We start from the raw sequence: 13,883 nt of genomic DNA, 5'->3' as shown, positions 1-13,883 counted from the left end.
TTTCTTGTTTGTTTAGAACAATTTTTCACAACGAAAATAAAAACAACCCAAATTTTTTCTTTGTTTGGTGAAGAAAGGAAGATTAAATACTGGTTTGATGTTGTCTCGTTTCCCAATCAAACAAACTGAGCAGTGTTGGCGACACGAGTATTTTATATTTGTAAATATGCATACAAAATAAAAAGTAAAAAATAATAAATACCTATAAAATTCGACATGAGTTAAAAAAAGTATTTTAATTTCATTGTAACTATTTAGTTATAATAACGATAATAAATTGACAACATCCAGATGTTAGTATTTAAAATAATCCATTCTTGTAATTAATATTATTTTCATCGTATTTTCGTAATTAATTTTCATCTATTAGTAATGTAAAAAAACAAGATTCTCGTGTAGATTTTTCATTTGAAAAATAATATAGTAAAAATAAAAATTCCTAAATTAGAAAGAGGGAATATATGATATATGATACAAGAGTAAAATACATCCCAAATAAAATCCTATTTTGCCTTTCGTTTAGAAAATAGATCTTTGGGTCTTAAATTCTTAAATATAATAAACTCAATAAAAACCTCGAAATCAATCAATCAATCCTGTCCGTATCGCCCACCTCTCTCCTTCTCTGGTTTATCATTCATTAAATCAGGTAATTTTAATTAATAATCCTCGTTTTCATTACTGATTTTATTTTTAACGTTGTGTTTTCTTTTTTCTGCATTCAGTGATCTGGGAAATAACTAATAATCTTTGCTGAACTGAATCTGAAATTGATTTTCTTTTTGTAGTTAATTTGTTATTTTTTATCTGGGTATTTATAATTCTTTCAAATAGTGAGTGATGATCATCTGTGATTTTGTAGGGATTATATAGATTTTAGTTCCACATTTTGGGTTAAGTATTATGTTGATTGGGAGCTAAACTCTCTTTTTTCTATATGTTGGTTTCACTTTATATCTATTGAGTATAGTTCTATTTTATTGTATGAGAGATTTGATTGGTGTGGCATAGCAAAAAGCCAGTGCTTTGCATTACGGTATTTTTTGTGAACGTATGACTGGTTACGATTGTTTGTAGCAATCGGCTTAGGATGATTGATAATATGCAAAAACCGAGAAATAAAGGAAGCAACTTGGGTTTTCTGTACAATGATTCTGCTTCTTAATGAATGTCTGTAATGGGATTGCAATGTGCCTTATTTTTTTATCTTATGTTTGTTTGTTGAACTTGTAATATGTAAAATCAAAGGTGGGCTATCTTTTATGGGGATTGGTAATAAGGGGGAAAAACATTACTTCCTTTTGAAGATTGTATGAATGGGATAGGGATTGTTGTATCTGTGAATGTTTCTTGCTTCTTGGAAAAGAAATGAAAATGGACTGAGACTCAATTCAATCAAGCCAGAGTCTAGCATATCTGTTGGATACTTGGATTTAGCTTCTATCTTATTTCTAATCTCATGAATTTGTTTTCTTACTTGTAAGTTTTATTTGTAGGTCAAGCATATGGATTCTAAATCAGTTGAGGATATGATAGAGGGCTCGTCAGGGTTCCATTTTTCTGGGTTCCATATGGATGGTTCGAAGTTAAACAATATTGAGAAGCCTACAACCACATTGGCTATTGAAAATGTGCATAAGCAGCCTTTTATTATTGGTAAGTTTGAACATGGCAATTGTTACTATTCATGCCATCTTCTAGATGCCATAATGATCAAAAGTAGTTGGTGCGAATAAGATTGGATAAGAATTCTGATAACAACTTGATGGACATCCAGCTCATTATTTATTTTGGAGGAAGAATTTTAGCATTGCCATAGTATAATATTCTACCGAGTACTGGTTGTTTTCGATTTATTGTGCTTGAGATACTAGCCTTGTTAATAATAGTGATGTATAAGACTATAAGGTTCTTTTATTCAATTTGTGCGGGTTATGGTTTAAAAACTACATAAAGGCACTGAACTAATAGTTATTTCATACTAGTTTGGTTATTGTGTTTGCTTCCTTACAACTTTGTTATGAGCTTTGTCTTTCTAATCATCTTATTATCTAACTGTGGCTATTGTTTTTTGGGTTAGGAGTTGCTGGGGGAGCAGCATCTGGTAAGACTACAGTCTGCGATATGATTATTCAGCAACTTCATGATCAGCGTGTAGTATTAGTTAATCAGGTAAATGTTCTAAGTTCCCAATGCAGATTCTTTTAAGGATTACTTAGGAAAGGAATTTTCAATGTAAATTGTAATTTCCATGAACTTCCAAAGTTGAATAATTGAAGCTTTATCGAGTGTTTGAATACCTTGCTGCCTGTTTTGAAGCCTATTTCTTCTCAAATCCTTTCTAAACTAGAGTCTCTGAAAAATGAATAGTTTTGGCATTCTGTTGGTTCTGTTCTCCGTCATTAAATTGGCTCTGCATTCAGTAGATAATATAACTGTTGTCAATTATTCAAACAAAGAAGGGAGAGAGAGGTGGCATTTATCAATTAAACATCACTTGCTGAAGAAAAGCGTTCAACATTTTGATCTGACCTCTTTCTCTTACCTCTCTTTTTCTGTACTGCTAGAAACAATTGGTCACCCATTGGTTAAACTTTTAACATGAACAATGTGCCAGGATTCCTTTTATCACAAACTCACTGAAGAGGAACTTGCAACAGTTCATGAATACAACTTTGACCATCCTGGTGAGAATAGTTCTACTAACAGAGATCAAAAATATCTAGAACACTATGATCTGCTGAGTTGATCTGCTTATTGATTGACTAAGACTCGTAGTATCAATCTTTCATCTCAAAATAATTGTTTACAAAATGTTTTCTATGTATTATTTCAGTAATGGAGCTCTCAGAAATTATTTTCCTTATATTCTGAATTTCTAAGTGCTTGATATATTTCACTTGCGCTAAATTTTGAAGTATTTGATATGTTCTGAGAGCATTCGAGTATTATTCATCAGAAAATCGAAAAAAGGCATGTCTGCATCGATTGTCCTTAGCAAAATGTATGACTGTAATTTACGTGCATGCTGTTTGTGTTCCACTTTATGTTTGCTTTGAATTTTATTGATACAATGTTGTTATTTTCTGCAGATTCATTTGATACAGAGAAATTATTAGATTCTATGGAGAACTTGAGGCATGGTCAAGCCGTAGATATTCCTAATTATGATTTCAAGAGTTATAAGAACAGTGTTTTTCCGGCAAGAAGGGTATGTTCTCAGAATGTTCAGCATGCTTGTTACTATGTAATGGATCCCACATTTATTACATCTTGTACTTGGGTGCTTTTTGGTTCAAGGTTCGCTCAAAATTAATTTCTTCAACATGGTACACAATGAAACCACTTTTTGATAAATCTTTTGCCTTTAGTATCTAGAATTCAGTTATAACTGTTTTGTATGTACAATGTCCAAGCTCTTAACATTTTCTAATAATTCCTTATAAATGGTATATATGTCTTTCCACATCCCCTTTTGTAAAATTTTCTATAGCAAAGGAACTTTGGTAATGGAATTTGAATTCATATTTCTTGTTTTAAGAAGTCCAGAAACTCTCACAACCACAAAACTTTCTGCAGGTTAATCCTTCGGATGTTATAATCTTGGAAGGGATACTCATTTTTCATGACCCTCGTGTCCGAGAGTTGATGAACATGAAAATATTTGTTGATACAGGTTATTGAATTAAACTTTTATCTCTACTATTTGGCTGATGATGTTTTTTGTGTGCTTCATATATCTGGGATTAAAAATTTTCACTGCCTAAATTCTATATTTATTTAGTTCTAGACAAAGAAGCAGTTCTATGATATTGTTGATTGTAGTATAGTTTTCTTACCCTCCAACATCAGTGTTCTTCTCTTGAAAGATATATAGATCCCAGTTGCTGAGGAAACAACAACCTTTTGTTGATTTATTATTTATTTCTGAAAATTTTAAGTGAATAACTTGTGTATAGTGGGGGACATATCATTTGGGTTGTTTTGTTGGTGTTACTAAGTTGGGCTGTTACTTCACATTGAAACTTTTCAGTGCAGATGCTGATGTACGATTGGCAAGAAGAATAAGGCGTGACACCGTTGAGAAGGGCAGAGATATTGGTGTTGTCCTTGATCAGGTCTACATTTGCTTTACTATTTACACTGACAGATTTTTGTTTTAAAGTAACTGGGCACCACAATCTCGTTGTTTGTCTGTCTCTGGCATAAAACAATAGAAATGGCGCTTTACATAAGCTTCTAAAAGTGTTTCCTGCTGTTGTTCAATGCAATAAATCCTTTCTATTATCACTAATGTTTCCAGTTTCTCTTCTTTGGGAAGGGCTTCTTTTTAGCTTATATTAGAATGCAATTAATTTTTAATGCAGTATTCAAAATTTGTGAAGTCCGCTTTCGATGACTTTATACTTCCAACAAAGAAGTATGCAGATATTATCATTCCCCGCGGAGGGGACAATCATGTAGCAATTGATTTGATTGTGCAACATATTAGGACAAAGCTTGGCCAGCATGATCTCTGTAAAATCTACCCAAACCTATATGTCATTCAATCAACTTTTCAGGTATATAATTTTTTATTTTCTGCTATTAACCAAAGGTGTAATATTTTTCCTGCATGTATTGAGAAGATAAATATACATTTGTTAAAAGAAAATAGTTTTGATTTATGCAGATACGAGGCATGCATACCCTCATTCGTGACTCTCAAACAACGAAACATGACTTTGTTTTTTATGCTGATAGGTTGATTCGTCTGGTGGGTATTCATTGACTTATACGCAATTCATTTGTCTTCTGGTTTTCTTACATGGTAATGTAATGCAACAAAAGCTCCCTTGGGTTTCTCACTCATTGAAGATCTTTTCCAGGTTGTTGAACATGGGCTGGGACATCTGCCATTTACAGAAAAGCAGGTGATCACTCCAACTGGTAAGCTGGTGTTACTTCGTCTAGTCCTGGGCATCCGGTAAAGTTTTCTTTAGGTTATGGAAACTTTGAGTATGGTTTCATCCTTAAACTTCATTAATGTTATGCATGTTATATCTAGTTGTAAAGATTTCTGATCTGACATTGTCTGGTTGAAATGTTCTCTGCAATTGGATTTTGTAATATACTCTGAAAGTTTCAAGTTGATTCTGTAATGTTCTGTCATAATGGCTCATTTTCATTTGCTTAGACAGTGCTAGTTAGTCATAAATTATTCATATTGGTGCTATTGTTAATGCAGGGTCTGTATATACTGGTGTGGATTTCTGTAAGAGGTTATGCGGTGTATCAATTATTAGAAGGTACAACTTTGTCTCAAGTCTTAAACATCTGGATCAATAATTCCATGACTTGTATTATATAGACCTTTCTTCGGAACATGTCAATGACAGTGGTAGAAATTGCTTGACGCTGTGGTAATTTTATAAGGGTAGAACATAACTACTTCTTGTATGCCTTAGGCATGTGAACTTAAAACCAATACTCTTGTAGTTTACCGTGTTAAATGGGTTTGGGGAGTTTAATGAAATATTTCAGATAGTTCTACACCCACAGCAGAGGTGGTGGAGTGAGTGCAGCTGCTTTTCTGATACAAGTTGAATCTATCATGATTTAACATATTGCTTGTCTATCACACACTCACACTATATCTCAATGCACTCCACACAGATTATTTCTAATCATTAGCTACTGACCTTTTGAAACCAATGCTAGTGGTGAGAGTATGGAGAATGCTTTGCGAGCATGTTGCAAAGGGATCAAGATTGGCAAGATTCTTATTCATAGGGAAGGTGAGGACAACGGTCAGCAGGTTTGTAAACTCAACTACCTTCCGGATATGAAAATTTGTGATCATTTGCCTACTTTCTCACTATGTTTCCTTCTTGCTCCTACGATTGGGTAGCTTATTTATGAAAAATTACCACAAGACATCTCAGAAAGGCATGTGCTGCTACTGGATCCTATTCTCGGCACGGGTTTGTTTCTTTTCATGGTTGATATTAACTTCTGCAATAGCAACATGTTTTCATGTTAACCATTTTGTTTTATCATTCCATTCCATTTTTTAACATCATTTGGTTTAACATGTTTAAAAATTGTGCACAGCTGGAATTTGTATTTAAAAGCACCCTGTGAAAATTCAATGATATTTTTCTTTTTCATCCATCTAGGACTAGTGATTTTACATATTGCAACTATTTTATAGGCAATACAGCTGTCAAAGCTATTTCATTACTTATAAGAAAGGGTGTACCGGAATCCAACATCATATTTCTCAATCTCATATCCGTAAGTTATTGTTGTTTCAAGCTGTTACAATTTTCAGTATATTGTGGGGTTCTTCTTTTGAATAATTTAGATTTAGATTTACTTATCATCTTGCTCTACCATCATGTCACTTGATTCCCCAGGCACCTCAGGGTGTACATGTGGTGTGCAAAAGCTTCCCAAGAGTAAAGATTGTGACATCTGAGATTGATATTGGTTTAAACAAAGAATTCCGTGTTATCCCTGGTATGGGTGAGTTCGGGGACCGATATTTTGGAACGGATGATGATGACCTACAAGTGGTGCCCCCTTCTCAATAGTCTAATTCAAAGTCTTCCCCCTGGCGAAACTACTGTGAGCCGGAGAATTCAACTGAGCATGCTTTAGTACATTTTGCGCTTCGCCTAATCATTTTTGAAACAGTTTTGACTTAAATCAGACCTAGAGTCCCATGGTTGATTTCTTTTTTTGTCATTGTTACTCAAACTTGGGTGGGATGTGCCGGACATGGAGATGTTCAATTCTTTTACAGTTTTTCCAAGCATGGGAGAGTCATATCCTTATATCCAAGTTTGAATACATGTCAGAAATAGGCGTCAGATATAAGTAGTACAAAAGAAAAAAAAATTGAAGTGTCGGAACAATAGAGTTGCCATTTACGTATCTTTAACATCTGTTGAGATAATGCTTGAAAATGAGTCTTAAAATACCAGAAAGTTGGAAAGAGCTGACCTAGTAAAACCCTCACATAGAAAACTACTTGCTTTTATCTTTTCCATCGTACTAGGGGGAGTGGCTGAAGGAGGTCCCAACTTAATAAATGATTCAGCAGCCTCCCCAATATGTTGTGTATTTATAAACCACAAATTTTCACTTCGATATAATGAAATTTCATTTTAGATTTTGAGGTTACCAGGAATTGAGCACTGATGATTGGAATCAAGAGTTTTATCTATATTATTTTGGTTATCTTAATAGAAACTTTTCTTCCTTTCTACGCATCATCAAGCGTGAGTTGAATTTAAATATTTTAGAATTCCAACATAAATAATTGAGGCCAAAACTGATTTCTTTTTCTAAATAAATAAGTCTGATAAAATAAATCAACATTTAATTATCTAAAAAAAGAAAATTCAATGGAGTGGAGAATCATAATGAAATTATGTTAGCTGACAGATATATCAAAATCAAATAATAAGTAAGAAAGTTGTCGCCAAACATGTTAAGTTGAGGCCGAGCGTTTGGACCAATTGTTAAGGATGTGGCTAAAATAGAGGAATTGAGTTTCCATCTCTCGTTTGCTCCGATTCCCCCAACTAAACAACAGCTTCAATTGGATAAGCAATTTGCGATTCCAATGCATACACTGTAACCCGGGATAATGCATGGATTTAAGCTGCCACTTGGGCAGGTATGCCATCACTCGTTACTTTATCCCACTATGATAATTTTCCATGGGCTATTCTTTTGACACGTGTACCCTACTTCATGCATGGTATCTCATGGATTCCTGCATGCATATTCCTTACCACCTCATCTATATAAGAGTGCTACCCCTTTGGATTTGCTTTTGTATTTTCCTCTTGTTATTATCCATATTATATCTTCCTCTCCACCCTTGAACCATGTCGGCTTTTGTTGGCAAGTATGCAGGTGAACTCCCGTTTTGGATTTTGGCTTTCATTGTCTTCTCCTGCATGTTTTATTCCGTTGTATTTGGGGACATGCATGTAAATCCTTAGTGACCACAACACTTGATCGATCCGTACCATAAATGTTCATATTTTTCATTACAGATATGCTATTTTATGCATGATTTTGTTAGTCCTAGCTTTGACTAAACCCTATATGTATATTTTCCCCCAGAGGAGTTGATCAAGAACGCCAAGTACATCGCCACGCCAGGCAAAGGTATTTTGGCGGCGGACGAGAGCACAGGCACCATCGGGAAGCGTCTCTCGAGCATCAACGTCGAGAACATCGAGTCCAATCGCCAAGCCCTCCGCGAGCTCCTTTTCACCTCTCCCAACGCATTATCCTGCCTCTCCGGTGTCATTCTTTTCGAGGAAACACTTTACCAGAAAACCTCTGACGGGAAACCCTTCGTTGAAATCCTCGAAGAGAACAATGTCATTCCAGGTATCAAGGTCGATAAGGGCACCGTTGAGATAGCCGGCACCAATGGCGAGACCACTGCTCAAGGGTTCGACTCCTTGGGTGCGCGTTGTCAGCAATACTATAAAGCTGGTGCGCGTTTCGCCAAATGGCGTGCAGTGCTCAAGATCGGTCCCAACGAGCCATCCGAGTTGGCTATCCAGCAGAACGCGCAGGGGTTGGCTCGTTATGCCATCATTTGTCAGGAAAATGGGCTCGTCCCCATTGTTGAGCCTGAGGTGCTAACTGATGGCCCTCATGATATTAAAAAATGTGCCGCTGTCACTGAAACCGTGCTTGCCGCTGTTTACAAGGCGCTGAATGATCACCATGTTTTACTCGAGGGCACCCTTTTGAAGCCCAACATGGTCACTCCAGGTTCTGACAGCCTAAAGGTAGTGTAAAAACCCATATGTTATCTCATGTATACGATCAATGAAATTCCTATATTATACTGATGTCTGAAAAACCATGTACCGATTCACCACAGGAGGCACCAGAGGTGATTGCGCAATACACAGTAACCGCACTTCGCCGAACCGTTCCACCAGCAGTGCCAGGGATTGTGTTCTTATCAGGAGGCCAAAGCGAGGAAGAGGCGACGCAGAATCTGGATGCGATGAACAAACTGGAAGTGTTGAAGCCATGGACGCTGTCGTTCTCGTTCGGGCGAGCCCTGCAACAGAGCACGCTTAAGACATGGGCGGGGAAGAAGGCGAATGTTGGGAAAGCGCAAGAAGCGTTTTTATCGAGATGCAAAGCGAATTCGGAGGCCACGCTGGGGAAATACAGCGGAGGCAGTGCGGGTGGATTGGCTTCAGAGAGCTTGTTTGTTAAGGGTTACAAGTATTAAAGCATTCATATGTTCGTTTGGGAGTTGGTTGATTTCTCATCTAATGGGGTGGTCTTGTACTATATATGTTTTATTCCTACGACTCACTAATTTCTGCTGTCAACTTAATAAATACTTTATTTTTCAACCAATTCCTAAGGATAATGTAAATGGCCTTCCCATTTTTTCCTCTTCCATAGGTTTCTTAATATTAATAACCTTTATCCTCTATTATATCTAGGTATAGGCCATTTATTTTTGTAATAATATTATTTATTTGGTTGACGAAAATCACATTTTTATTAAATTATTTATTTGGTTGACGAAAACTGACTTACCCTCTGCACTTCCCAAAGAGTTACTGTACAATCCGGGCCTTGCCCTTGTGTCAAAATCAATATCATTGTCGGAAGCAGATGCTTAAACACAAAGAAAAGAAAAGTTGATACTTTACTAAAATTTACCCCCCGCAATTGGAATAACTTAGCGTTAGGTGAAAATTATTAACCCAATAGAGAGAAATGCTTTCCTTCTCCTTCAGTTTGTTTGTTGACCATAAAGACTTTTACTTCCTTTTTCCATGCTTTCTTTCTCCCCATTTCTCCGCAATTCTATTAGTGCATTAATCCCTTTAATAATCTCTCTCCCTCCTTTTCTTTTTCTGCATTTAATCTGCAACATTCCATGCCCAAACCCGCTTCAAAGTCAAAGGTATTTAATTAATTGCTTGCTCTTAACTTCTTTCTTTCTTTTGATGATCAAAAACATCAAGATCATATGTGCTTAATGCGTGGCTAATCATCTAATTTATCTGTTGATGGCTGGATTTTACAATGATCTTTGATCTAATTCTGGTTTTGAAATTGCAATGATCGGGTCTATGACCTGTGATCATCGAACCTGTATGCACTTCATGAATGACAGCAATGTTTTCAATGCATCGAATTAATCATTTTAGTTTTATTTTATTGTATTACACAACGTACAAGTGATAATGGCTATGTTTCCCCAAAGAAAATAAGATTTTTTTCTCGGAAAATGGCACTAACATCACATCACCAGTTTTCAAAGAAAAGAAAAAAGAAAACCAACGTCTCATCAAATGCTTTGAACTTCGATACGACGGCTATTAACTCACTAAGAAACCCCACAAAATTGCTCCTCACAGGCAGCGTTCCATTGGCGCTCTGTTTCCTTCAATGCCATGTGAAGAAGAAACGGAGGATCAATGGATCAAATAATCTCCTTCATTCAAAAAGGTTTGGTGGGTTTAATTTTTTACCCCTTTAAAAGATTGCGGAGTCGTCAAAGCGTGGAAAGTTCAGAGGATTTAGAGGACCCAAAGGAGCAATGTACCCTACTGATTTCCACACCGGAGCTGTCGGATGATCCTTCATGTAACAGTGAGAGCGACACGGATACCATCTTTAGATTACATCAAAATGTGGGCACTACTTGCGTTGATATCGTGGGAGACAACAGCAGGCAGGACTCTGATGTATGTGTGGTGAACGTGGAGAATTTGGGAGGAAGACAACTAGTTGGAGCAGGGGAGATTAGATGGATACGCCATTATTGCAGTTCTCAAAGGATGTTGTTGGTGGGGGAAGGCGATTTTTCATTCTCTGCTAGTTTGGCTCGTGCTTTTGGTTCTGCAACAAACATGATTGCCACTTCTCTCGACTCCAGAGGTAACAAATACGTAACCTTATGTAAATTTATCAGATATTGTTAAGTAAGAAGAAAATAAGTAGGAAAGTCCTGTTTTAAACTGGAATTGTGTATTATTTATTACATTTTGCAGGGTTCTTGTTCAGAAATTATAAGGCGGCAATAGCCAACATACATGAACTAAGGGTTAGAGGATGCATTGTTTTGCATGGGATAGATGCAACTGAAATAGCGAATCACTGCTACCTGGGAGCCTTTAAATTCGATCGAATCATTTTCAACTTCCCGCACGCTGGTTTTTGTTCAGACGAACCAGGCGAATCCCAGAGACGGTAAGCAAAACAGTTCCCAAGCCAGAAATTATTCTTAGAGGTCATAATTAAATGAAATTTCACCATTACATTAATCTATAATTTCGTACTTTTAAAGGAGCTTATACTGAAATTTTACCGTCTTAGGCCAAGGTGCTCCCAAACTCTTAATGTTAATTCCATTTGCTTGCTGGTTTTCTATATTGTTGCAGTCGGCATCAGTTGCTGATAAGCTTGTTTTTGAAGAATGCAAAGGAGATGATTGAGGAGAGAGGCGAAATCCATGTGACCCACAAATCGAATAGGTTCTTTCGGGACTGGAATTTGCGGGGATTAGCGGCTGCCGTTGGGCTGAGGCTTATCCAAGAGGTGCCGTTCAATTTTACCGATTACCGGGGGTACCGCACCAAATATGGGTTCGGTGGTGACAACAATTTCAACTGTAATCCTAGCAAAACTTACAAATTTGGTCTATTTCCGATTATGTCGCCATGAAAAGGCCTGGAAATTTAAAGATGAACTGATTGTAGGGGTATTATTATGCTTATGGTAGCCTTCATTTACATCTCAGTAGCCTTCAGTTTCATGCTTGCATTAAATGCATAAATTATGACTTATTTATCAACCAAAACTTTATTCTGTAACTTTTAGGATAAACAATCTCTGAAAATTTTAAATTTAATTATTAAATTATCTCAATTTGATTTTTTATTCATTGTGTTGTTAAGTCTGAAATAGTTGAAGGACTGTTTATTTCTTGGATAAACTGTCGAATAGATAACTCAATTATAAGAGAGTTTATATTTTGGTCATTTTAATTTTTTTTTATTAAATTTTGTAGCCACTGTGATGTTAAGTTGATAAGTTGATAATGAAAGTTTTACGTACACTTTTTATTGATTTAATAATAAATTTAATTCTTTAATATTAATACTGTTTATCAATTTAGTCTTTATTGGTTTTTTTCTTTTGTTCTCTGGCTATTCTTTTATGCTTTTAGTCAGTGTTATTCATGGCAAGAAAACTTGAAAGCTTCTAGACTCTAGTTTCTTGTGCCAAAAAGATCATAAATTGTTAGTAATTTTTTTTAACGCTTTAGATTAAACGATGCTTCTCCAACACGGTTTCTAGTTTGTGACGCTAGAAAGATCATGATAAGTTGTTAGAATGGATTTTTAATATAAATTTTTATGTTTTCCGGTACCAAAAAAAACTTAAATCTTATTAGTGTCAAATAAAAAATTATATAAAAAAAAATTTAAGCGCCAAATAATGTTTAGGGTTAAAACTTTTTTTTTTTTTAGACTTAAGGCTAAATTGATAGAATATTTAAATATTGAATTACTAGGCCTATAAAAAAGGTCATGTCAAAACCTTTGTTACCAACTTAACGGTATAGTGATTAAAAAAATTGATTTTGAAAACTTTAGTGATTAAAAAACTTCTTTCTTATAATTAGGTAACCAAAAAGAAACACTCATAATCGAGGACCATTCATGTAGTTTATTCAAGAAATAAACAGCCATGTTATTTGGACTTAATGACACAATGACAAAAACAATTTAGATAGTTTAATGATTAAATTGAAATTTTTCATAATTGAATAACCAAAACAAAAATACAATAAAAGTTTAGTAAATAGTTGTTTACCCTAATCTTAATATAAAAATTGTAATACTCTTGACAAGACTGAGGAAATAATAATAATAAATCAAAATCCATTTGAATTAGGATAACTAAAATCTTTTATGTTCGTTTATAGTTCATGTTAAAAGTTTGTGGTTGCACCTCCCAAAAAAATTGTATTTAAAGTTTAAAGTACTCAGCATTTGTTGACGGTTATAATAGGCTTAATATAATTTGTATTTGTGTAATTTATTTTATAACGAAACGAATTGATTAAGGGTAAAGTACCAAAATAATTACTTTTTTTTTATCTTAGGTTATATTTTAGTCACTTATGTTTGAAATGTTACATTTTAATCATTTACATTATCGCATTGTAACATTTTAGTACCGAGCCGTTAATTGTTATTAACGGTGTAATGGTAAGTTGACGTGGCACGTTAAATAATCATTTCAAACTAAATTTTTAGGTTAATTTATATAATCGGTCCCAATATTTTTTCATTTTGAATAATTTAAATTTTTTCCTTTTATATTCTTTTAACTTTATTTTCCATTCTCTTCTATTTCTACCTATGTTTTCCTCCCGTATCCATTTCTTTTAACGTAATTTTCCTATATTTTCTATTTGTTAAAATTAGTCTCTATACTTTATTTTTTTAAATTTTTAATTTTTTCGAGTGAGGCGAGCTTGTGGACTAATTTTAGCAAATGAAAAACATAGGAAAACTACGTTAAAAGAAATGAAGAAGGGAGGAAAGGAAAACAAAGAGAGAAACAAAAGAGGATGAAAGAAAAAAGAAAAAAAAAGGGAAAGTTTAAACAACATAAAATAAAAAAAAATTTAAATTGCTCAAAATGAAAAAAATATATATATAGAGACCAATTGTAGAATTTAACCTAAAATTTTCGTTTAAAATGATGATTTAATGTGTCACATCAGCTTACCGTTAACGACAATTAACGGCTTAATGACTAAAATGTTACAATTTGATAACGTAAGTGACTAAAACGTAACATTTCAAACATAAGTG

General features: G+C 34.7%; 3 protein-coding genes across 7 annotated transcripts; all 3 read left to right on the top strand.

The window, feature by feature from the left end:
• The first annotated feature begins 462 nt into the window (after positions 1-462).
• LOC108461092 (uridine kinase-like protein 3) lies at positions 463-7,167 on the top strand. Of its 4 annotated transcripts, none has more exons than XM_017760782.2 (15): positions 463-649; positions 1,497-1,656; positions 2,081-2,172; positions 2,618-2,687; positions 3,093-3,211; positions 3,580-3,676; positions 4,039-4,118; positions 4,368-4,562; positions 4,673-4,756; positions 4,869-4,929; positions 5,228-5,288; positions 5,701-5,797; positions 5,891-5,963; positions 6,194-6,276; positions 6,399-7,167. In XM_017760782.2, exons 2-15 carry the CDS (start codon positions 1,506-1,508, stop codon positions 6,573-6,575), a joined length of 1,440 nt encoding a protein of 479 aa, XP_017616271.1. In that variant the 5' UTR covers positions 463-649; positions 1,497-1,505; the 3' UTR covers positions 6,576-7,167. The 4 variants fall into 4 exon arrangements, with proteins under 4 accessions (XP_017616271.1, XP_017616272.1, XP_017616275.1 ...); XM_017760783.2 differs by having other exon boundaries at positions 1,485-1,656; XM_017760786.2 differs by having other exon boundaries at positions 4,869-4,913; positions 6,399-6,539.
• Positions 7,168-7,764: 597 nt separating this feature from the next.
• LOC108463075 (fructose-bisphosphate aldolase, cytoplasmic isozyme 1) lies at positions 7,765-9,532 on the top strand. The gene is made up of 3 exons (XM_017763018.2): positions 7,765-7,908; positions 8,122-8,804; positions 8,900-9,532. The coding sequence occupies exons 1-3, from the start codon at positions 7,881-7,883 to the stop codon at positions 9,260-9,262; spliced, it is 1,074 nt and encodes a 357-aa protein (XP_017618507.1). The 5' UTR covers positions 7,765-7,880; the 3' UTR covers positions 9,263-9,532.
• A 98-nt stretch (positions 9,533-9,630) lies between these two features.
• Positions 9,631-11,788, top strand: LOC108463475 (uncharacterized protein At4g26485-like). 2 transcript variants are annotated; one of them, XM_053023921.1, is made up of 4 exons: positions 9,631-9,952; positions 10,535-10,932; positions 11,046-11,244; positions 11,436-11,788. In XM_053023921.1, exons 1-4 carry the CDS (start codon positions 9,822-9,824, stop codon positions 11,716-11,718), a joined length of 1,011 nt encoding a protein of 336 aa, XP_052879881.1. In that variant the 5' UTR covers positions 9,631-9,821; the 3' UTR covers positions 11,719-11,788. The 2 variants fall into 2 exon arrangements, with proteins under 2 accessions (XP_052879881.1, XP_017618898.1); XM_017763409.2 differs by having other exon boundaries at positions 9,820-9,952; positions 10,410-10,932.
• The last annotated feature ends 2,095 nt before the right edge of the window (positions 11,789-13,883 follow it).

This window comes from Gossypium arboreum, chromosome 13 (assembly GCF_025698485.1).
Source record: "Gossypium arboreum isolate Shixiya-1 chromosome 13, ASM2569848v2, whole genome shotgun sequence".
Classification (NCBI taxonomy): Eukaryota; Viridiplantae; Streptophyta; class Magnoliopsida; order Malvales; family Malvaceae; genus Gossypium; species Gossypium arboreum.
This window is presented reverse-complemented; position numbering and strand designations above follow the sequence as displayed.